This window comes from Camarhynchus parvulus, chromosome 20, assembly GCF_901933205.1.
Source record: "Camarhynchus parvulus chromosome 20, STF_HiC, whole genome shotgun sequence".
NCBI classification, from domain to species: Eukaryota; Metazoa; Chordata; class Aves; order Passeriformes; family Thraupidae; genus Camarhynchus; species Camarhynchus parvulus.
This window is the reverse complement of record NC_044590.1, coordinates 6415723-6439581: the sequence shown is the minus strand read 5'-3', so window position 1 is coordinate 6439581 and position 23859 is coordinate 6415723. Positions and strand designations below refer to the sequence as shown.

Below are 23859 nucleotides of genomic sequence, written 5' to 3'. Positions count from 1 at the left end.
ACCGGGGCAGGACACGGCTGCTCCTCACCAGCACAGTCAGGGCCCTCTCTGAAGCAGCGCTTGGCCAGGGCTGTGCAGGCGGCTGTGCATGGAACCTCTCCCTCTGCCAGGAACCAGCTGGAGGGAGCGACAGCGCTCAGCAGCAGCTCCCGGGGGATGCGCTGCCCTCGCACAGTGTGCGAGTGCCATCTACAGGGGGTCCAGCCTGCCCCCCCAAAGCATCCATCCTCTCGCCACTGGTAACTGCTGCCCAGTCCCCAAGGCCGTGTGAGGGGCACAGCCTCGGTTTATCCAGGGAGCTTTTATCCAGTTTATCCAGCAGTTTATCCAGCACTGCTCCGAGGGCTCAGCACAGCCATGGACAATGGCATAGTCACAGAATGATTTGGGGTGGAAGGGGCCTGTAAAGCTCATCTTGTTCCAACCCCCTGCAACAGGCAGCGACACTTTCCACTATTCCAAGTTGCTCCAAGCCCCATCCAACCTGGCCTTGGACACTTCCAGGGATCCAGGGGCAGCCACAGCTCCTCTGGGCACCCTGTCCAGTGCTGCCACCACCCTCACAGGGAAGGATTTTTTCCAATACCCCATCTAACCCTGCCCTCAGTCAGTGTGAAGCCGTTCCCCCTTGCTCTGTCACTCCAGGCCCTTGTCCAAAGCCTCCCTCCATCTCTCTTGGAGCCCCTTTAGGCACGGGAAGGGGCTTTAAAGGTCTGCCCGGAGCCTTCTCTTCTCCAGGCTGAACCCCGCAGCTCTCAGCCTGTCTCCCCTGCAGAGCTGCTCATTATCTCCGTGGCCTCCTCCGGACCCACTGCAGCACTTCTGGGACACGGCTGTTCCTGCCGTGCCAGGGGTCCCTCAGCCCCGGCTCCGCTCCGAGCCCCCTCCGCGGGGCGAACCGCAGCCCCCACAGCGCCCCCGGCGGCCGGGCGGCACCTCGCGAGACGGCCGCGGGGCACGCTGGGAGATGAAGTCCCGCCCGTGGGCTGCGCTCCGGCAGGCGGCGGGTGGAGCTGGAGTCACGAGGACTACAACTCCCGTCGTGCCTCGTGTGCACCCGCCCTGACTGCGGCACCGGGGGCTGAGGTGGGCACCGGGCACCGACCGCAGCTCCCCCCGGCCGGACCCCCGTCCGGCCCCGGCACCGATCCCGGGGAGCGGCGAGATGGGCGGGGAGGACGAGATCGTGCGCATTGCCAGGCGCCTGGACAAGATGGTGGCCAAGAAGAACGCGGTGAGTGGCAGCGGCAGGGCCCCCGCAGCCCGGTTGGCGAGGGGAGCCGCCCCCTGCCCCAGGCTCTGGTCTGGCGGACGCTCCCCCTCCTCTCCGCAGGTTCCCCTCCTCGCTGCCGCGCTGGTGGACCCCCGCCTCTCCTTCGGTGCCCGTTGTCAGGAGCCTCCCTCCCCCCAGACCCCATTTTGGGAGCCTCTCTTCCAGTGCCGCCCCGGTCATTACATCGTGCTGGAGCAGACGCTCCCCCTTTTAAAGTGGGGTTCCCTCCCCCAGGCCCCGTCGCCCTCTCCTGTCCCCATCCTTTGCGGAGGTGTGGGATCCACCCACTGCCACTTATTGGGCGGGCAGCCCTATGTGCCCCCTTGGGTGCTGTGGCACTCTCCAGTCCCCATGCTGAGCCCCGCACCCCAGGCCTCCGGCATCCCCAGCCCGCATCTCAGCCCTCCGGGGCTCACCCTGTGCTGCCTGCCCGGTGTTCCCCTCCTGGAGAGCATCCCCAGCCCTGCTCCCCTTCTCGCTGGGAGCCCTTTGGAAGGGGAGTCCCCACCAGCACCGGCCTGGGGCTCTGGTTTGCCCTCCCCGGTGCTGATGGATTTGCTTCCTGCATCTCCATCCCACACCGGCACCACTGCTCACTGCCGTGGCCTCTGGAGTGTGCAGGGCTGGCCAAGCTGCTCTCTGCACTCGGGGAGCCTCGCAGGGTGTGCTGTGACCCGTGTGACAGCCTGGGGGGACAGAAGCCGCTGCTTTCCAGCTTAATGAGATATATCAGTGCTTGTAGGAGCAGTGTCATGCGAGTGCTAAGGCAGAAAGCTGACAAGGGTTTGTGATGGAGGTAGGCTGTACATCTGTGTTTGGGGTGGGGGACAGGGATTCTGGGCTGGGAAGGGCCGTGGGGCATGGGAGATGATGGGCGAGGAGGGGAAGGGATTAGAGGAGTGTGGTACTCTATGGTGGGATGCTGGGTGCTGTTGTCACATGAACTTTTTGATATTGGACTGACCTTGCCAGCTGTGGGTAGGGCGAGCGCTGTCACTTCTGTCACTGTTGGAACAGCCCAGGGAAGTGTGTTTGGGCTAAAGCACAGCCTGTGATGTCTGTTCTCGCTGGTGGCAAGTTTTCAGCATCAGTGTTGAAATAGGAAAGGAGCAACTTAGCAGAATTTGCTTCCAACTTCATTGGGAAAGAGGCAGCTTGTTACAGGAGGGGTATGCAACATTTCCTCTTGGCTGGCGTTTGAGACAGTGCTGAACTGCAGCATGTTGTGTGTTGGCTAATCTTAGAACTCTTCCTGCAGGACAGTTTGCTGGAGTACCTGTTTGTTGCTCTAGTTTTTTCGTGGATCCTCATTTGCTGCCATTGTGGCAAATGGCTCCATTTGGAGTCAGACCGGGTCACTTTGGGTGTTCAGGGCTGGAGGAACAGGAAGGTGTGAAATTACCTGAGGTGGAGGTCAGTCGTTCTGGGTGGGGTAAATGTGTGTGGTTTATGCTGGTGTGAGTTGCTTGTGTGCACGCTGAAAGCTTTGACTCTGCTTTGATTTGAGCATCTGTTCTGTAGGGTGGATTGCAGCTGGATTGCTTCCTGGGATGAGTTGGAAGCAGCCCTTCTGCATAGGGAGGACGGGATGTGAGGACAGGGCTGGCTCCCCTACAGTGGTGGCTGTGCAGGCCTTGTGCTGCAACTGGGCTTGGAGTGGTCGGTGTTGTAAATGAGCTGCTAAATGTGAACACTGGAAGCCTTGTTTGAGGGAAGGGGGTTGGGAGGAAAGAGCCAGCTGAATGGCCACAGGCTAGGCCAGGCTGGGATGTGCTAGAGGGAGACAAGTGATTTCCAATTCTCTGAGTGACTGCCAGTTTTAGGTATCTACAGATTTTTCCTGGTCCTGAGTTCTGGGATGTAGAGATGATGTAAGGAGACTTCACAGAACAAGTTTCAAGTGACCAACTCTTCAGCATCACAGCTTGCTGGCTTTGCTCCTGGTCTCTCTTTTCTCCTTGAGCAGCTACATGGAGTCACTGACAGTTGTAATTCAGAGTGTGTTTTTCAGGTGTTAAAAACATTCAGTGTGCCAGATAAGAATAATAAACTAATGCTGCACTTGCACCATACACAAGCAAGGACCTGTAGCACTCCACTGGTCTTCTGTTTCGCCCATTCCAATGATTCAGGTTCCTTCAGGTTGCAGGATCTACTGTCTGTGTGGAACAGCACCCAGCAGTGCATTTGCTGATGTTTTAGGGAATGCTTGTTGGTGTTTTTCCCCTTGAATTCAACTTTCTGTGTCTATTCCCAAGCTGTTGAATTTATTTAATAAAAGCTGAGGCACTAATTCTCTTTCTCTTTTCCTCTCCAGGAAGGTGCAATGGATTTACTGAAAGAACTGAAAAGTATGCCTATGACTTTGGATTTACTGCAGGTGAGTTGCACAATTATGGTAAAAAGCTTAAGTGTACATCTGGATGAGTTCAAAATGTTGTCTAAATAAACTTAATAGATTTTCTCACACTTCTTACTTCATGCAAAGAATAAACATAAATCCAACAAAATAGTGCAGAAGTTGGGTTTTGGACTGGCAGTTAAAGAGCTCTGGGTCGCCATGTGTGTAACTGCTCAACTCCTGTTTGTAGGCTGCAAAAAGAGGAAAGACTGGATTAAAGTAGCAAACACAGAGGGCAGTCGTGGGAGAAGTTCTTTGTAATGTTGATATTTAGAACATTGGGGAGGAATGAGCAGAATTACAATTTGGAGATTGTGATGCATCTTGGAGTTTTCACTCTAAGCTTGAATGTCACAAGTGTGTAGGGAAGGGATTTGTGGGGATTGGATGTGTCTTCTGTTCAGTTGTGCAAGCTGGAGAGTGCCACCTCACTCTTCCAAAATGGTAAGGGTCACAGAATCATTCTGCCAGCCTTGGATACTCCTGTCTTGGTCATGGCTTTGACTTTGTTGTGATTATTTGAGATTTCAGTTAGTAGCTAATATTGAGTCTGTTCTGGAGTGGTTCACTGGGGTGTTTCCTTGCAGTCCACCCGCATTGGGATGTCGGTGAATGCACTGAGGAAGCAGAGCACAGATGAAGAAGTGATATCACTTGCCAAATCCCTCATCAAATCTTGGAAGAAACTTCTAGGTAAGGAAATCAGCATGTTCCTGTCAGATTCAGCTTGTGAACAAGCTGCCTTCAGTGGGAGGCTGAATTTTTTGGGAGAGCTTATCTCTTGATCTGAATAAACATTCTAGCAAATCAGCCTTTACAATTCCACCCTCTCTGTCTTTCGAGTTTTGTGTCCTATCATGCATCCCTCTAGATTTAGCTCCTCTTTAGCCAGCTCATCATTGGAAGAGCATTGAAAGCCTCAGGACTATTAACTTATACCTCATCACATAATAATTAGCAATGTTATTTGTGCTCTGAACCCTCTGCTCCCACTTGTGCTCTGCGTGGCATTAGCACCATGTGTGCTGTCAGGAGCTCAGGAAGGGAAGTGCTGGAATGGATTTGGGGTGGTGAGTTGGATCTTAGTTCACCATCTTGTAGATAAATTCACATGGACTATGTCCAGCTGGGGAGGCTTTCCCTGTTGTGGGCTCCCATTTCTTGCCAGGCTGGATGAGTGTTAAAAGAGCTCTTTTCCTGTCCTGCCTGGATTGTTACCTCCTCATTAGGTTGGGTGTGTATTGGCTAGACTCAGACAATTTACCTCTGGGTCAAACTTGTTCTACAGTGTCAAGAAGGTCCTCTCCAGGGTTGTGCTGTTGGCTTTCAGCAGCACTTGGGAATCAGAAGAAGTTCCACAAGGACCAGCCTGTACTGGCCCTTCAGCTGGTGTTGGCTGGAAATTCTGCTTTTAGTTGTGCTTGAGAGAACTTGATCTAATCACTGCTCAGCAGCTTCTGAAAGAAACTTTTGTGGAGAGGCTTGTCTTGTGAGGAGGCTTATCTCCCAGGCAGGGAAACTGATTGCTGTCTAGTTTGGTAAGGAAAGCTTTTGTTTGAATTAGTTTCTACTTGGAGGCAAGGAAAAGGTCTGTTGGGAAGCAGGAAGGCCATAAAGGAATTTTCTCCTGATTCTTTTTGGGAGAATAGTAACTTTAGGCCAACAGTGGGTAGTGTGAAAACACTGAGGAGTATAGGCCAGGCTGTAGCATAAAGACCAGTTCTGAACTTATTCCTTTTTTGAACATAGATGCTTCTGAGGAAAAAAATGAGGACAAAAAGAAAAGCCTGTCTTTGCCAACATCTTCCTCCAGGGAGACTGGTAACTCAAGAGACCAAAGGTAATACTTTCCTTTTACCAAAGATGACACGGTTAGAGAATTTAAGTTTTCTTAAGGCATCTTACTTTAATTTTTATTTTTAAGTGTCTGAGTCAGGAATTTTGTATAGTCAAATTTCTGGTCAGAGATGCTGGAAGTGTTTCTTCTTCAGGGTTGATCTGAGTGATTACAGATTAACTGTAATGCAGAAATACACATCTAAAAATACAGTGGCTTTAGTGAGTTTTTAAATTTTATTCATATTTTATTTAATGTTTTTTACTCTTGCTTATGTATTGTTTTTTCTAGTAGTAGAACATTCCCCATTTCTTTTTTATGTTGCATTTTTATGCATTTTTGTTTATTTCTAAATTTAAACTCCTTAGAGTGAAGATTATTTTTGGCCTTTGCAGTGGATGGGATTGATTGATACATTACTAAAGTAAAAGGTCCATTTCTTTGTCCTTGACAAATGCCAGCAGAAGTCCCCTTTTCCCTGTGGCTGATGTCCCCCAGCTGGCAGGTCAGCTGCATGCTTGCTCCTTGCCATGCCTTGGATGCTGCATCCTGTTTCCACTGCCTGTGACTGCAGTTGTTGAGTGCAGACAGTGATCAAAGGGGAGGGGAAAAATGGGATTTAAAGCTTTCTTCTAGAAATTTCTCCCAGCCTCAGATCCCAGGAGGGTGTGTGCTTCCTAGATTTGGCTCTTAAGTGATTTAGCCAATTTCCCAAGTTTGACAGAAGATTTAGAGTATTCAGGCTGTGGTCCTGCTGGCTTGCAGGATTTTCCATGTTTGCAGCCTTTGTTTGTCACTTTTTTGTCACTTCTTTGGTTTTGCTCAGCTCTCTCAAGGCTTGGCACTTCAGGGTGAGCCTTTGCAGCTCGATCCAGAGCTGCTGATGGAGAGAATGCTGCTGATGCTCCATGACTTTAAATGATTTGTATCTTTGGTTATTTCACTTCCATAAAATGGCAAAAAGGATTTGATAAGTAGTGCAATGAAAGGACTTGGGAGACTTCACAGCCAGGATGGAGTTCAGTGATGCAGTGCAGAGTGGGAGCCAGGGCTGTCCAGATCTGTGTGTATCTGTGGGATTTCACTCAGAACAGGATCTTGGCTGTAGGCACAGAGGCAAAACCCCTCCTTGCTGCCTCCTTGCTTTGTCACTTGTCTTGGGGTATGTGGGGTGGAGCTGTCTGTCTTGTGCTGGTGATGTTCCCTTGTGCTGCAGATACTGCAGTTTGATGGGTTTTTTAATCCTTGATGCTTTTTATGTGTATTCAACCTCCATCTTCTGACTAGCCAAGCATCCCCTTGGCTGTGAAGGATGAGCAGAAGCCAATGGATTAGTGTAGCCTAGACCAGGAGCAGGGGCCAGCTTCTGGTGTTAGTCTGTTGAGCCAGGCTCTCTTCCAGAGACAGGAATGTTTTTTCTCCAGTCCTGCAAAATAAACTGATAATCTGCCTTAAAAAAATAATAATTTATTGGCAGAGGAGAGTCTCTGTTCTTTGAAGCAGAGACTGCAGTGGAGTCAGACTGGTTGCTCAGTCTGTGATAGCTGGTTCAGATGAGGCTGCTGTCAAGACACCAAAGAAATCAGTTTGTATTCAGATATTTCAGCCTCTTAGTCTGTTAGATTTTGGCTACGCCTTCCATTTTGGTCAGGGAAAAATATTTGACTAAGTCTTAGCCTGAAACTCATCTTGCTTTCTGGAGCACAGATGTAGAAATCCCTGTGTAGTGACTGGAGCTATCACTGCAAGACCTGAAGGCTCTGAGCCAGCCAGTGTGGGGCTGGCACCTGTGAATTTAGATACTGCATTACTCTAATCCAAAGCATATTCTGTTGTGCTGCAGAGTTTCAGACCCATAGTGTGGTACATCTTAATGGGCTGTGTCTAATGTTTCTGTCTCTGGCAGCATGAGGTTTTTCTTTTCCAGGATTCTCTAAACTGCCTTTATTAGGAGGTTTTGGATCTGTGGCCTGAATTTAGCTCTTCTGTGGCATTTTCTTCCAGTGCAGCCCTGAGTTCTGTTTGCAGTCCCTGGCTGCTGCTTTGCCACCATTTTGTTCCAGCACAGCCTTGTTTTATGTATAAACTTTTGCTGCCTGGATAGATTTACAAGCTCTTTCTTATGTTTAACAGGAACAGTGTGAACCACAAGGATTTCCTGAAATAAGTCTTTTAGGTGTGTTTGAGCTCCATTTCCCAACAATTCTATTTATAAACTAACCTCTAAACCTTAATAAATAATTTTCTGTCTTTGGAATGGCTGAGAAGTCTGTTTCATCTAATTCTTGAGGGATCAGCTCTCATCTTAGTGCATGGTTGATGTGTGTGTGTGCAGGCAAATGTATCTTTCCTCATCAGCTAACAGAAGTGGGACTACCATGCATCTTGTTGAGCTTTTTTTCCATCCCCAAGGAATAAACATCTAAATGTTCAGTTGCAGTTAGAACCTTCCTGAAAATCAAATATTACTTCTGGAAATACAGGTTTGAAGAGCTGTGTTTGCGGACTCATTGTAGTGAAGGTCGATGTTCTGAGTTCACGCTGAGGTCGCTGAGGTCACTGAGTTCACACACAGCATTTTGCTCTGGGAAACCTTTGTTTGTTGATTGAAAAATGATACAAAATTTGAATCTGGAAGAGCTCTCAGGAAACTTCTCCTGCAGCCCCTTCTCAGAACAGCACAACCTCTGCCTAACCTATCCCTGACAGGCTTTTTTCAAGCTCTTTGACAGCCCTAGAAAACCTCAGGGCAAGGCATTTCCACAGCTGCCCTTGGCAGTATTTCCAATTCGTAACTCACCTTTACAGTTTAAAACTTGCTCTCAATCAAAACCTGTCTTACAAAACCCATATCTACACCCTTCTGTGGATTTTTTCCTACCATCCTCCTTTGTAAGGAGTTTCAGGACTTGTCTCCTTTAAGTTTCTCTTGCCACAAACCACCCATATTCCTTCAGTCCTTCCTCTTACTGTAAGTATGCTTTGCCTTTGTCCTTTGGGAAGTCTAATTTTTCCAAACTGTTTTATGTAACATGAGAAGCTGTGATTTTTTAGATGGGTTGTTCCTGAATTATGGGTTATTCCTTAGTGTATGCTCTGGTATATATACCCCCATGAGTGGTGCCTGTGATTTGTGTGTAGCTTCTTAAGCACAAAAGTACCTGATGGCAGTTTCTACATTCCAGATGGGAGAAAATCATCATCTAATGGATTATTTACAGGCTAAGTTGTTTCTTCTTTTTGTAACACATGCAGTGTAAATCCTATTGAATGTTTTGAGCTGCTTGGACACAAATCTGTTTTTTAATAAGGTCCTGCAGTGCTGACCAGTAAAACCAGCTGGTAAAAAGGGGTTTTATTCAGCTACTGGTCAGTAAAACACAGTGAGCTGACAGTACAATCTCCCTCACAGAGTGCATCATCTCACTCATATAAGCAAGAAATCAAAGTTCTGCTTTGGTTTGATGTGAACCATTTGCTGAAGGTTCACTGATGGATGCTTCTGAAAAGGGCTTGGTGAGGTTCTGAACTGAGAAAATCTGGTAGCCCCAGTGATGATCTGTGGGATTTGAGCCAGACTGGATATGACCTTAGTCACAGGATAAGTCCCTAAAGTCGTCTGGCTCAGTTTGTGAGGCAGCAGATTCAGAAGGTTTCCAGCTTAGTGCTGTTTTTTTGTGGGCTGACTAATCTCTTCCAGGACAGTGTAGTGGAAGTGCTTGTTCATAACAAATTTATTTTTGATGGCAAATAACTGGCACTAGTGACCCAGCTTAACAAAATTTGTCAAGCCACTTGGATCTTCAAGGAGATATTGCTGGCATGCCATGGGTGAAATATTGAGGTTTCTTTTTTTCCCTTTCTGTCTCTTTGTTCAATAATGGTACCAGGCATTTTACAGCCAAATCACCAAAGCCAGAGCAATCTCTGCTGAAAAAAATTGCTGTTCTGCTGCCTAGATTTAGGGGGGAGAACAAAGCTCTAGAAAATCATCTGTGATTCATACTAACCCAGATCTTTTACCAGCAGTATTTGCAGGGCTGACTAACACCATGTGCAGTTGTTAGGCTTTCTGCATACACAACCAGCTGAGCTGCTCATTGAGGTTCCTTCTCTGCATGCAGACCCCGCAGCAGTGACTCAGCCTGCCCACATCATGTGCTGATTGTGCAGGCAGGTCTCCATCCTGCTCCCCTGGGAGGTGACCTGACTGAGTCAGCCACAGCAGGCAGGTGTTTGCATTCCCTTGCCTGTGCCCATGACTGTCTGCAGGTAGAAATGGAGTTATTTTTGAGAGCAAAGCAGTATTCTTAGTCCTGTGCTAGCCTGGCCCCTGTATGAGCTGTGTGTGGCTATGTAGGTTTGCTCTTCTGTGAGATGAGTAATCAGTGTCTTGCTCAGATTACAGGAAAAAGGAAGAACCTTTTATGTGCTGCACTTTGTTGTTGTTTTTTGTTAAATATCAAAGCCGAAGGAGCCATTTTCTTTCTTTTTCTTTGTTTTCCTTAGCACAGCTCCTTCTTCTGGAGCTTTCTGCTTGCTTTCTGCTGAGGGCAGTGATAGGCCTGGTGTCCTGCAAAGTTAAAGAGGAAAGAAGTACCATGAATCTGCACTGCACTGCCACACTGAGAGTGCTGATGGTCTCAGATGTCCTGAGTGTATTTGGGTTACTGGTGGTGTTCAACAGTGATGTTTTTGCTTGATGCCCAGTGGTGCAGCAGCTGATATGTGTTCAATAACACAAGATTGTTCATGGATCAAACCTCTGCTGGCAGCCAGCAGTGTCCACAGGAGAGCTCGTGTCTGGGCTGAGGGCGTTGGCTGCCGTGTTGTGCTCTCTGCTGGTTTGGGACAATGACTTTGCACTGTGTTCTGACTGGTTCTGTATTGTGATTAACAGGATGCTTGGCCACATACCTGCTGCTTCCTTCTCTGCTCTCAGTGGCGCAAACTGAGACATTCTGACAGGTGAAGTTTTTCTTTTAGCTCCAACAAAAGGCAGGAGCCTCCAAAGACTCCGACCACCCCCAAAATCACCACCTTCCCTCCGGCCCCCATCACGTGCGACGCTGTGCGCAACAAATGCAGGGAGATGCTGACAGCAGCTCTGCAGGCTGATGGTAAGTGCTGGGGGAAGCCCTGCATTGCCTCAAGTGCTTCACAGCTCCTGGACCATTCTCACAGAGACTCTCAGTGCCAGCTCAGCTTAGACATACTGTTCTAGAGCAGCCTTGTCAAAGGATTATTGCCAGCAGCTCAGTCTAGCCACTGGTCACCCCTTTGATGAACTGGCTGCTGTTGCAGCGTTTTCAGACACTTACACAGGGACCTGGCTGCAGCTGGAGGCATGACAATGTGTCAAGTAATGGCTGTTAAGAACATGGGGTTTGTCACACAGGGTTGCAACATGGGTGGTCTGTGTGTTTAATCAGGTGTGCAGGGATTTGCTTCACATTCTAGATCTTTTCTGATTGCTGTTAAGTGAGGCTGTCTTCCCTGTCACCCTTGGGGCACAAAGTGAAGCTGTAACTCAGTACATGGACTTTGTAGGAATGGTGCTCATGCCAGTCAGCATCTCCTGTCAGACTCTGCTGCCTTTGCAGACAGGAGCTCCCTAAATATTGTGGTCCTCTGGATCTGGGGTGGAACAGATCCCTCTTGCATTCAGACTGTGCCATCTCAAGTGAGAGGCAGGTACTCAGCATGTCTGGAAATTTGAGCATCTGGTTGTGTCCACATTGCAGATCCCTTTAAAAAATTGGGGTCTAAGCACTGCAGAGTCTTATTAATTTGGAGCCAAGGAATGTAGATGACAGATGGGGAAGTTCATGAGGTCTTTATTTCTAGCCTTCCTGTGCATGTATTTATTTGCTGCATTAAATGCTTTGCACAGCTCTTAGAAAAACCCTTTCCATATGAAATCTGGGAAAGAGTTCCCTTGAGCCTTTCCCTAAGCTCAGCTGTGCCCTACCTTCCTTCCTTTATGGTGTTTATCATACTGGCTTTCCAAATCCATGGCAGTTATGCACTCTGTGTAAAGCTGTTTAACTGGTGTATGGGAGAAGAGGGGAGGAGCAGACAGTCCTGAGGTGAGATGAGAAAGGAAGGCTTGATCCCAATGCTGCACACCTCCAGGCCCTCCCAGATGGCTGGTCTGAGTAGAGTTACATATTGAGGTGAATATCTGATGAAACTCAATTCCTGCCTATATACATTTGATTTCAATTGTATGAAAAATATATTGGAAAACGAATAAGTTCTTGGGCCAAGGCTGTTGTTAGCTCTGTCTCATGCAGTCCATGTCCTACAGAGGCACAGGGCACAGACTGGCTAGATTAATCTATTTTCATCACTGCCCTTTTCCAAAGGGTCAGAGAGTAGCAAGAGCAAAGGCCAAGATGCCATTTGATGGGAAGAGCATGTAAATCAAACCAGCAAACTGTCCAGATGTGTAGCTCAGAAATACTGAGTCTGGGGAGCCCTGGCTTGGTTGGAAGGCACTGAGCTCCTGTTTGTGCTGTCTTACAGACGACTACATCGCCATCGGTGCTGACTGCGAGCACATAGCAGCCCAGATTGAAGAGTATATCCTTGCTGTACTGTGCTTCCTGCATGCCTCCAGCAGTGAAATCCATGTGCTCAAAGGAAAAACAGGACTCTCTGTGCATAAATGTTCTGCTGCAGCTTGTCAGGGTTCTGGGTCTACTAAGGAACTACCAGTGTGGAGTTGGAGCTCAGAGACTGTAATGCCTTGTTTGTCCTTCCCATCAGAATGTTGTTTCCTGCTTTTGATTCTGCTTCCAAATACATGCAACTTCCTTGTGCTCCCTGTTGAGGAGAGTGTGCTGATCTAGACAAAAGCAATGGAAAGGATGGAGCAGTGAGGATCAAGTTCCATGGTGATGTGAGATAAGCCTTATGAGAGGAGTTTGCTTGGTTTAGGAGCTAGGAGCTGTGGGGTTGGAGGTGCAGCTAGGCTCTCTCTCAGTGGAAGGGTTTGTGGCTGCCTTGCTGAGAGAAAGGGGAGGTTGTAGAACCTAAGCATAGCTGAATATTTCCAGCACAGTGAAAAAGCCCAAGCTGGAAGCCCCTGGAGTTTGGGATTGTATAAACCTGCTCTCAAATCCACCACTGACCCTCCGCAGCAGATGCTGCTTTTGTGTCCCAACACCTCCATCCTGGCAGTGGGTGACAATCCCTGCTCTTTGTGGGTGGCTGGGAAGTGCTTGATGCCTCTGGGTTGGTTGCAGGCTCCTTGACTGCCCTCACGCATCTACCAGGACGTCAAGAACACCGACATGAAATACAAAAACCGCGTGAGGAGCCGCATCTCCAACCTGAAGGACTCCAAAAATCCTGAGCTGAAAAAGAATGTGCTCTGTGGGGCCATCACCCCCGAGCAGATCGCAGTGATGACCTCGGAGGTGAGGGAGCCTGGGGAGCAGGGTTTGCTTCTCACAGGGGATGTCCTGAAGCTTAGCTGGGCTGCTGTAAGGGTTGCAGTTTTCTCACTAGCTGCCTCCAGAGTGCATGGAGTGAGCTTGCAGTGGGGTTTGCAGTGTGGAGAGTGGTTTGTTGGGCCTTCACATCATCCCAGGGCCCTGGGTATGAACCAGAAACCAGAACTGGAACAGGCTTTCTGTGTTAATGCCCATCTGTCAGGCTGCCTTGTCCTGTTGGCTGTTTCCACTGTAGTGGGTGTGGTGGTAAAACTGGGCAGATGTGATTTTATTGCCTTTTTTTTTTTTTTTTTTTTCCTTCTGAAAGGAAATGGCCAGTAATGAGCTGAAAGAGATCAGGAAAGCCATGACAAAAGAAGCAATCCGGGAGCATCAGATGGCCAAGACAGGAGGGACACAGACTGACCTCTTCACCTGTGGGAAATGCAAGAAGAAGAACTGCACCTACACCCAGGTTGGTTTTCCTGCTCCTTTCTTGGCCTCTGCCCAGGCCATGATCTGTCGTGGTCATGAGCTTGCACTGCTCCATGACGGGCCCTGCAGCACAGCACAGATTTTGCTACTGGTGGACAGAAAACACTCATGGCTGTCTAAAATGTACTTCTGCACATGCTTCTGTGAGCTTGTGTAACTTTTTGGCTCACTTGTACGAGAGCAAGAGTTGTGCAGCACTGAGGAAGCTTTCAGAAGTTCAGCAGTGCTCTACACTGAAAGCAGGTGCAGGGAATGCTGGGATTCAGACAAGAAAGGAGTGGGTAGTGTAGAGAAGAGGCTGCAGAAACTGACTCAGACATGTTGATGGTATTAAAAGTACAAATTAAGAATATAGATTACCTGCAGGTGGATGAGTCCCAACTTATTTAAAATCAAATAGCATGAAATGAGTGAAACAAAAGGAATAAACGAAGCTGTGATGTGAGCAGACAGAGGATGTTTCTTCCCCGTGGCCAGCTGTTGGAAGCCTTGTGCATTACCAGTGCTTTTTAGCTCCCATGTTTGTGCCAGGCATCTGGAGATAAATGTGCCTTTGCTGTGAGTCAGTGGTTTAGAATGTGCAGATACCCAAAAATGCACCAGCAGCCACCAGATTGCTGCTGAGTGACTGCGCACAAACTGCGTGTGCAAGTGCCGGCTGAGACTCCTGCATCTGCTTGAACTTGACATATAAACACATGGAAAGAGAAGGAGATCCAGGAATCCGACCAGGGAGTTTCCTTTGGCTTAGCAGCAGCCTTGCATCCCACAGGCTGGCTCAGGCGAGGGGCCTCGCTCTGCCAGTGCTCCCAGTAAGCATTCCTGGGCTGTCCCAGCACATGGCACTGTCTCCACCTGGAGTGGACTGGAGTTTGACTGCCTGGAATTTGAGCAGGAGACAGCAGTGTCCTCGAAATAGCAATATCAGGAGGCTTTCTGTACTTTGACTTGTTTTCTAGTGAAATCACTAGTGGATGATGAGATGTAAGTCTCAAGTAAATGAACTGGCTTTTATGAACATGTTGGAAGCAGACAATAAAGGGGGAGAATTACAGAATTTAGCTATCCAGCATTCTTGCAAAAATGGTTAATTTGCATCATGAAAATACTGTGACTCTTGCACCTTGGGTAATTACACATGTAGATCACCATAATCACCCCTCGGCATAGTTCTGCCTGACTGGTGTGGGGAGTTCCAGTGTTTTCAGTCTAGATCTGCCTTGTGGTATTCAAATGCCACGAAAATCTGGTTTTTAGTAAAGTATGTGTTTCTGGCAAGAGCCAGTCAGAGGCAGCAATCACATCTGGGTTAAATATCAGAGTTCCTTAATGGCTCAAATACAAACCAGACTGGAACTGTGCAGAACCTGGTAACCCGGAGTGTTTTCCTGTGAGGCCAGGATGTTGGACTGCTCTGTAAATGGGAATGGTTTGAGTGCTTTTTTAATGCTTTTGTGCTTGGGACTGAGGAGTTTGTCGTGGCAGTGCTGGCCACATCCCTTCCTGGGGGACAGTTTGGGGAGGGATTGGCTGTGGGCATGTCCACTTCCAGAGTCACGTGCAAGAAATGGACAGCAGAATGGGTGAGGACAGAAATATGCTGTCCCAAAATTTGTCACTGAGGTAATGTCAGGCTGAAGGGGGTCATGATGTGTGTATGTGTGTAAGACAACCACCAGACTGATTTTACTGGGAAGCTCCTTTTGCCATCCCAAACCTCAGTCTCTCATTGATTTTGTGAGCCCAGCACCAAGCCCTGGAGGCCAGAGGGACAGGGCCATGTGTGATGCTCAGCTCTCACCTCCCTTCTGTCCCCCCAGGTGCAGACCCGCAGCTCTGATGAGCCCATGACCACCTTCGTCGTGTGCAATGAGTGTGGGAATCGCTGGAAGGTAGCACACCAAGGGCTATTATTGGCACTGAGGGGTGGTGGGGGGCTGCTCCCACCATGCTGCAGGCACTTGGCTGCTGCTCAGAGGTGCTTGCCAAACTCTCACTGGCTATAGAGAGTGATCTTTCCTCTCAGCACAGAGGCGAGAGCTCCTGGGTTCATCCCTGCAGACCAGCTGGGGTCAAGTCTCACTTCCACATTCCCTGCTCTCTTCTCATGTCCCTTCTTCCACAACCAGCTTCACAGTGCTTTCCATGCTGCCTCTGCCCTCTGAGAGTAGTGGTGATGATGTTCAGGATTTCAGAACAGCTCTTTCATGCTGTGCATAGAGCTCAGGGGTAAGCAGAAATCTCCTGGTCAGTGGTGAGCAGAAATGATGCCACTACAAAGTGCCAAAGAGCCACAGCAAGAAATACACATGGGAGCTCCCTTTGGCCTCTGCTTCTGAGAACCCCCAAGCCCTTGCCAGCTTCTGAAACAAGCCCACACCTGGATCCTTACCTTTTTCTGCAGCTCCCCTTGGCAGTGAGGTTTCTAATTGGGGTTTAACTCCCTTCTCTTGCAGTTCTGCTGACATGTGCCAAGGCCCGGAGCGGCAGCCAAACGCAGACCCGAGCGCAGCCTCCACACGCCGGCTCCCATGGCAGTTGTGTTTTGTGTCCCAGTGAGTTTGCATTGTCACACGCTGAGAGCAGCAGCAGGGAGGCCTGGGCCTCGCAGAGAGCCACAGCCATGGGCTGACAGGTTGGCAGGAGAGCTCACTAAACACACCCAGTCATTACTTTCTCATCTAAGCGAGTACGGTCACTTTCTCTTCAAAACTAATATTAAACATTTTTGTCAGTTTCTGACTTCTATTTCAACTGTGTGTGAAGCACTTTGTTTTTCCAGCATGGGAACTTGACAGGCAGTCCATGTCCAGGTGGATAAGGACTGAATAATGCCTGGAGCAGCAGAAAGTGAGATGTGACTTGCAGGCACACCCTTGGTGTGTGAAGGCTTGTTTCTGTCACCTCATGGAATCTCAACCACTGGGCCATGGCCTGAGGCAGCTGGGTGGGCAGTACTGTTGACAGGAAACAGCTTTTGGGGCAGAGATCAGATGTTGCTTTCTATCTTGGCAGCATTCACTGGATTTTGCACTGATTCCTTGTCATCTTGAGCTTTTAAATGCCAACAACACTGGCTGCTGCAAAGATCAGAATGTACTGCCCAGGTTGTAACAGACTGAAAGCAGGGTGACACCAGCCACAGTAAATCCCACCCCAAACTGTTCAAAGTGAGTCCCAGGCACTTTCCTGTTTGTGCTCTGCTTGTAGCTTGACAGATGAGAAACAGCCTGGAGTTTCAGAGGGGCTTGCTGGACAGGCTCAGAAGGAGGGAAAATGCTGCAAATACAGGAATTTTTCCAGAGGCTTGGATCTGGACAAGGTAAGGGCTAGAGGGATGGGTGGGAGCTGTTGGCAGTTAGCTGGAGAAGTGGTGGAGGTTTGAAGTGAGCTCAGAGCTGGTGCTTGGAAGGGGTCAGATAAGGAAAGGATCCTGTAGCAAAGCCAGCCCCAGGTGCCACAGCTGCAGATGTGACCCTGTGAAGGAGAGATACAGAATCAGGCTCTTTCTGGGAGCTAACTAAAACCTGGTGGGGAAATTCCATCTGAGCTCACAACAGCTTTCAGCCAGACTTAAAATCCCTCTTCTTTCCTTTTCATAGCCTTTAGCTGGGGTGATGCAGCATTTGGGGGACCCCAGCAAGCTCTGTGGGTCTGAGGCTGCCCAGGAGCACTGCTGTGCCCTCCAGCTCTTGTGCTGACGGGCAGGGCAGGAGCATTTGCAGTCACATCTCTCATGGCATCGCTTCCCTCTTCCAGAGCAAAAAACAAGTATTTCCACTGGCTTCCCAGCATGCCAGACAGCAGACATTGAGCAGAGACCTCGGAGATGTTTGGAGAGGAGTAAGCAGCCACATGAAAGCAGCGGAAAACGTGCTCCCAGCCCCTTTGAGGGCTGTGCTGCTCCGGAGGCAGGGATCCCACCAGCATCCTTCGCTCAGGGCTTTCACTTTACAGGGTGCAGCCAAGTCTCCCAAGAAGGAAAATATTCAAAGATGCTGACAACTCCTTTAAGCCTCACGAGTCTTGTGGTGAATGGGATTATTCAAGCCAGGCTTGGGAGGGAGCAGTGTCCTCGCAGTGATGCTGAAAAAGCTTCAGGATCTAAAACCCACGCTGGCCACAGCACTGGCTCATGTGCTGGGAAAGGGAGCCAGCTCTTTACCAGTGCCTCTTGCCTTTCTTGTGTTCCCGTGAGGAGCGGAGCTGAGCTTGTGTACAGCCTTCTGACAATCCTGAATTAGGTACCAAGAGTCCCAGGCAGGAGTTTGGGAAAACTACCATGTCATTTTACAGTTCTATTTTCCAGGAGAGTCAGGGAGGGGAAGCACACTGGGTAAAAAGGTGTTTCAGAAGTAAAGATTTGCTTGTAAGGTGTTTAAAAGGGAGTGGGAGCAAGAGAAAAACTAGATTATCTCGTGGCAGTGGGGTCTTCCCTGTGCTGAGACCTCTGTGGTGTGTGGAGGGATTCTGAGCCCCAGCCATGCTCTTGAACAGCTTCAGGGATGTTCAACCTCCAACCCTCAGGCTGGGGCCACATTTGAGAGTATTTCCCTTACAGAATGAACCCAGAACTAAAACTTCCCCTGTGCAGGGTGGGGATGCTGTAAGGTTGCAGACTGGGGAAAAACCTGCCAATAATAACAATACCGACATTCCTAATAAACCATTGCTGGTCTCTCTCAAAAATACATTTTCTTGAACTGTATTTCCAACTTGGCAAAGAAAACTAAATTTACTGACATGAATTTCCACACAGTCATGCCATGAGGAAGGAAGGAAACAAAAACAAAAAGAAAAAGCTGAAAGAATTGGTTTGTTTAAAAAATATGTTCAATAAAAAGCATTTTTTTCTTTTGGAAGGGCTGAAGAGAGGAGGGGAAGGGATGGATAAATAAGAAACTGCTGTGGTGGATCAGGAGAAGCAAAGACTGGCAGCAAAACCCCTGTGTTGGCTTTGTTTCAGTGTGAAGGGCAGGGACAGACATGTTTTAATCCTGCATACTGAGCCTTCAGTAAATCATTCCTTGTGCTGTGCGAAAACATGGGAATTTTGTATCCTCCCTGTGACACTTCCATCCTGCATGGAACCCAGGTCCCTGTTCAGTGAGGGACCAGGGCAGACCCCTGGGCTTCTCTCTGCTGGCTCAGCAGGTCTGGGCCAGCTGGGAGCTCTCATGCAGGCATCCTGGTGCCTGTGGGTTCTGCAGGAGGGCAAACAACACCTTGCACAGGTGTTTTCCCCCTCTCTGAGGTCCATGAACCAAGGATGGAGGATGCTCTGGGTTTGGGGTGACAGTGTGTGGTGTCCTGGGGCTGAAGCAGTGCTGATGTGTCACGGGGAGCTGTAAGACATCTCCTGCTCACCCCCCAGCACATCCCCATGGTCCCTTATGGCACCTCAGAGCTCTGCCCTCTGCCCACCAGGAATACAAACAGCCTCTAGCACCACCCCCCTGCCCTTTGGGCCGTCTCAAACAGCTGGAACCAGGTAAACCTGACAAGTTTTTATATGTACAGAGATGCTCGTCAACCCCCCTCCCGCTCCTCAAGTCCCCCAGTAAAAGCCAACCAAAGGAGCATTTAAAATTAAAAAAACCAACCCAAACCAACAACAGTCAACCCCCCGCCTCAAAAAACCCCCAACCCAGTCCCCAACTGGGTCTCAGGTGGCAAATGGGGACGTGCCATGTCCCCAGGTGTGGAGATGGGATAAAGTGACCTCTTCCAAACAGGGTATGGGGGGAGCCAGGCCCTGGGCACTGTCCTGTGCTCCCCCAGCTCGCTCTGGCCAGCACTGGGGACAGGGCAGAGAATCAGTAGTATGAACTGGCCCAGGCTGTGTCCTGGGGACAGTCCTGGAGTGTGGCCCAGACACCGGGGTGACAGTTCATACGTAAAAAGCTAAAAACTTGGTGAGGTCTGGCAAGGAGGGCGGCAGAGGGGAGGAGGCACCGACCGCCCCTGGCCACCATGTCCCCACTGGTGTCCCCACGGCTAGTGGGTGCCCTTAGGACTCTGAGGAGGAGTGGGAGATGGTCTGGAGCAGCGATTTGTAAATGGCAGAGTTCAGGAAGCGGGGATAGGAGTCTCTGTGCATCAGCGTGTAGATCTGGAGCTGTGCATCGTCAAAGGTGTGCGAGGACGGCTCCTGCATCTTCCGGTTGATGACCTCCCTCACCCGCGAGTCCAGGCTCACCTGGGGGGCACGGAGAGAAAGCGGGGGCTGGGGGACACCCAAGGACAAGCCCCCGGCCCAGCATCCATCCCCACACCCCCTCTCAAGGGAAATTGGGGAACAATGCAGCACCAGATGTAGGGAGAGCACAGTGTGCTCCATCCCAGAAGATCCTGTCCCTGGAGCTCTGGTGGCTGGGGAGGGTTGCAGGGAGGACTGTGGAGCTCTCTGGGTCCCCTCTGTGTCCCCCAGCTGGGCACAGGGAGGTGCGTTGGGGTGGTCCCGCCCTGGGTACCCCACTCCAGGGATGCTGTAAGCCGGGATGCAGCATTCTCTCGGCCCGCTGGTGCCCTCGTGAGGTCTCGGCCCCGCAGCACAACCTGGCCCGCGATCCCACTGCCAGCAGCGTCCCGGGGGTTTTGGGGGGCTGGATATCCCCCTCCCACCGCCGTCACCCTGCCAAACTCATCCCCAAACTGTCACAGGGCTCTGGCAGCAGCTGGAACTGAGCCCTCTCCCTAAGAGCCCTCCCCATTTTAGCCTGAGCCCTCCCCTCAAAGGCTCTGCCTCCTACCTCCTTGGGAGAGAGGATGGAGATGTAATCCTCGTAGATCATCCTGGCCTTCTCGTCTATGGTGTGCTTGTTGCACTCGGTTTTGAGCTCCTCACATGCCAGCCAGAAGAGCATGTTCTCCTCGCTGTACTCAGTCCGCAAAAACTCCCGGAAGACGTTGCGCCCCGCCGGGCTCTTCATCAGCTTGTCAAAGGACTGTGCCCAGCCCTGCACCTCCTCCGGCGTGGGTTTGGCACTGACAGGTCCATGGCAAGGCAAGGGGAAGGTGTTACAGCCAGCCAGGGATCCCACTGTGTCCCTCCTGCTCATCCCTGGTCCCACCCCAGAGGAACTGCGCCCAACCACATCCCCCATGCTCATGAGGAGATGTTCCTGCTCAGGCTCTGCTGGTGTGGAGCTCTCAGAGGTCACTTCTGGGGTCTGTCCTGGCTCTGCTCAGCCAGGCTGGAGCATGGCCTTGCTTTAGGCTGGATTTCCCAAACTGGGATGTATTTTGGTGCTGGCTCTGCACAAATCCCACCAGGAGGAAAAGCCCTTTGGTGGAGAGGCAGCTCTGAGCCAAGACTGACATGAGTCCATCACCCCTCTCAGCTGGGGAGGGAGAGAAGGGGGTGGAAAGGGAAGGAGGGAGGCTGTTTCCCAGCAAATGCTCAGCACCTGCTCAAGCAGGCCAGGTACACTCATTATCCATGGCTAATTAGCACATCTAACCCCAGCCCAGCTGTTCCATGCACAGCACATGAGCCCCCATGGCTGGGTGTGTCACACCTGTCACTCAGGGAATGGGTGCTTGGTGCCCAGCATTCCTGGAGTGGGGTGCTGGCCCATCCTGCTCCTCCCTGAGTGGATGTGGACACTGCTGCTGCTTCCACTTCAGTGCTGAAACCCCCTGGGAATGGCCTGTCCCCTCCTCTCCCTGTGGCTGCAGGATGCTCTTGGCAGTGGGTCTAAATGGCAGAGTGAGGTCCAAAATCTGCTGAGGTTCTTCCATGCCTCAGTTTCCCTTTGCAATGGGCCTGAGGGCAGAACCACAGTAAGATTCAGCCTGTGGCTCCACATTCCCTGTTTCTTGGTGAGAACTGGGGATGAGCTGGACACATCACCAGGAACCCCTGAGCCCTGGTGTGTACCCCGAGGGCAGAACACAGTCCTGGCTGCCATGGAGGGCGGCAGAGGGGACAGTGCCATTCTGTGCCATGCTGTGCTTGTCCCCAGCCCACTGCACTGGCCCTCCACTCACCACGCTTCACAGTTTGGGATGTTCTCCAGTTTGGTCTCGCGGGATGCCCTCCATGCTCGCTCTCGGTCCTCGTTCCTAACGGGGAGACAGAAAGGTAGTCAGGGGCATTGGGGACACATGCAGACCCCACCTTGACCCCTGAATCTCCTCCGTGGACACCAGCACCCCCAGCCTTGCCTTCCTCTCACCCACTGTCCTGGCGGCACCCTGGTTCCCCCATGCTGGCACCATGTGAGCGTGTCCCTGTGCTGTCCCTGTGCTCAGGGGCTGCTGTGGCTCTGGTCCTGCTCCACCACTCGGGCTGTGTGCCAGGGCCATGTGCCAGGGCCACGTGCCAGGGCTGAGCTGAGCCGGAGTGGCCACAGCAGCCGGCAGAGGTCAGTGCTGGACCAGCCCAAGGCGAAGCTGATGTGTTCACAACAATTGTGAGCTGCAGTGTCGCGAATAATCACCAAGAAATAAACAAGTGTTTATTGGTGATGTGCCAGCACCGGTCCGGCCCGGAGGCAGAGAGTGGGATAGAGGTGCTGGGGCTTGGGGATGTGGTGTTCCCTGTCCCTGTGTCCCCTTGTCCCCGGGGGTGCTGGTGGCACAAGTGGAGAGCAGCCATCAGCCAACTTCCCCTGGGCCCGTGAATTCCGGTGCCCAGCACTGACCGCAGCCCTTCCTGCTTGCGACACTGTCCTCGCTGCTCACACAGGACTGGCTGTGCAAACCTCTGCCCCAGCGTGGGCAGCTGGGGTGGGCAAAGCTCTGGGCATGTCCCTGCCTGTGCCACCCCCAGGGCTCACTGCCTGCCAGGCCTGAGCCCCACTCAGCAACCAGCACTGCTTGCTCCAGGAACAGGATACAGGAGGGATAGCTGTCCCATCTCTGGGATTTCTGCTCCCTCTCTGCTCACAGGCTCTTGTAGAAATGAAGGAGACACACAGTGAACGCCACCAAGCCTAGGGCAGTGTCTAGGAGGGAGATGCATGGGGCTCAGCTCCAGGGTTTTTTATTCCTCCAAGCCCGCTGCTCTTGGTGGCTGTAAAGACCAAAGCTGCTGCAAAGCTGGAGTCATCAGCAATCTCTGAATGAGCAGATGCTAAGGAGGAAGAGCAGATGGGCTCTCCAAAATCTGGGCTATCCAGAGAATAAGGAGCTGGAGATCCTCAGGAAGGACAGGAGATGCAGGTGGAGGCAAGCAGCTGCTTCCATCCTTGGCTTTGGGCAGTGTTGGGAGGGCAGGGCTGGACTCTGTGCCCACTGCTGCAAGGCAGAGCTTCCCAGAGGGCTCATATGGATGGGGCCATCCTTCCCTGCAGACCATCAGGGCAGCACTGGGGAGTCCCTCCATGTATTCCAAGAGATTTGTCTCACGAACAGGAATCACAGGGCACCCAGCACTCTATGACCTGCCCTGCCCACGGGATGGCGAGGTGGGTGATGCTCAGTGGGCCTGCAGGAGCCAGGCAGGGGGCAGTGGGACGTACCAGGAGCAGCTGCAGCAGCAGCACCAGCAGAAGCAGCAGGCGTTGGGGCGGTGGTTGCTGGCGGGTTGCACCGTGGTCGGAGAGGTCTCATGCCGGGACATCGGAAGGAGTGACTCTGTGGACGCGGGTCCTGCGTACTGAAAGGTGCAGAGGGTCAGGGAGCTGCCAGTGATCAACCCCCACCTGTGCGAGCACACAGCAACAGAGGAGCAGCCCCCGTGCAGTGACTTGCTGTAATTTAGTTCTGGCTCCTGCCTGCCACCCCGGTCACGCCTCACCTGTGTCCCAGCCTCATACACGGTGGACGGCGTTGGGTCGTGTTTCAGGGGCTGTTCTGCCGCTCTCCGCTCCTCCCAGCCCGCGGGTGAGCTCTGAGACCCCCTGGCTACTGTCCCTGCCGCCTCCTGGCTGGAGCCTGTGGGGAGGGAGAGGAGTGGGACCATGTTACTGCCCAGAACCCCCGGCCTGGAGCGGCTCCGGGGGCAGCTCTGTGCTGGGGAAAGCCCTGGGCAGGTGGCAAGCAAGGACAGGGCAGCAGGCAGAAAGTGCAAGAAAAGGAAGTGAGAAGGAAAGTAGAAGAGGAAATGCATTGGGACATGCTCTGTCAGCCCCCTGCTTTGCCTGGGATCCCATCCCACACTTTGGGGATGCTGTGGGGCTCACTGCAGGCAGCAGTGGGGCTTGGCAGGGTGAGGGGCTCAGTGCCGGCCCTGCACACCCCTGGCCATGCTCTGTGCCACAAGGAAGAGTGGCTGAAATCCCTGGTGTCTTCAGGCATGGCATGGGGAAGTCAGATCTGCTGCACAGCATCACATGAGTGGAGGGAAACAGGGTGGTGGTGGTGAGTTTTCACAGCTCCTGGTACTAAACCAAACCTTGTCCAGGCCACCTGCCTGTCCCTGCCTGCACCACTAGCTCAGCCTGGAGCAGGGATGCTCCTGGGAAGG

The 23859-nt window shown here is 51.3% G+C and overlaps 2 protein-coding genes across 2 annotated transcripts; one reads left to right on the top strand and one right to left on the bottom strand.

Annotated features, from left to right (window-relative positions):
- Positions 1 to 1034: 1034 nt before the first annotated feature.
- On the top strand, positions 1035 to 16199 carry TCEA2 (transcription elongation factor A2). Its single transcript, XM_030963414.1, has 10 exons — positions 1035 to 1234; positions 3591 to 3653; positions 4262 to 4367; positions 5424 to 5514; positions 10498 to 10631; positions 12040 to 12096; positions 12781 to 12935; positions 13279 to 13425; positions 15266 to 15337; positions 15902 to 16199. Exons 1-10 carry the CDS (start codon positions 1166 to 1168, stop codon positions 15908 to 15910), a joined length of 903 nt encoding a protein of 300 aa, XP_030819274.1. The 5' UTR covers positions 1035 to 1165; the 3' UTR covers positions 15911 to 16199.
- A 2851-nt stretch (positions 16200 to 19050) lies between these two features.
- On the bottom strand, positions 19051 to 23510 carry RGS19 (regulator of G protein signaling 19). Its single transcript, XM_030963269.1, is given in 7 exon segments — positions 19051 to 19644; positions 20198 to 20432; positions 21438 to 21512; positions 22913 to 23049; positions 23191 to 23404; positions 23406 to 23455; positions 23457 to 23510. Coding segments are annotated over 7 exon segments (954 nt in total). The 3' UTR covers positions 19051 to 19455.
- Between the last annotated feature and the right edge of the window lie 349 nt (positions 23511 to 23859).

Coding starts and splice junctions, on each gene's coding strand:
- TCEA2 (XM_030963414.1), top strand. CDS start 1,166: ATGGGCGGGGAGGACGAGATCGTGCGCATTGCCAGGCGCCTGGACAAG. Junction 5,515..10,497: donor GGTAACTCAAGAGACCAAAG/GTAATACTTTCC, acceptor TTTTTCTTTTAG/CTCCAACAAAAGGCAGGAGC. Junction 10,632..12,039: donor AGCAGCTCTGCAGGCTGATG/GTAAGTGCTGGG, acceptor GCTGTCTTACAG/ACGACTACATCGCCATCGGT.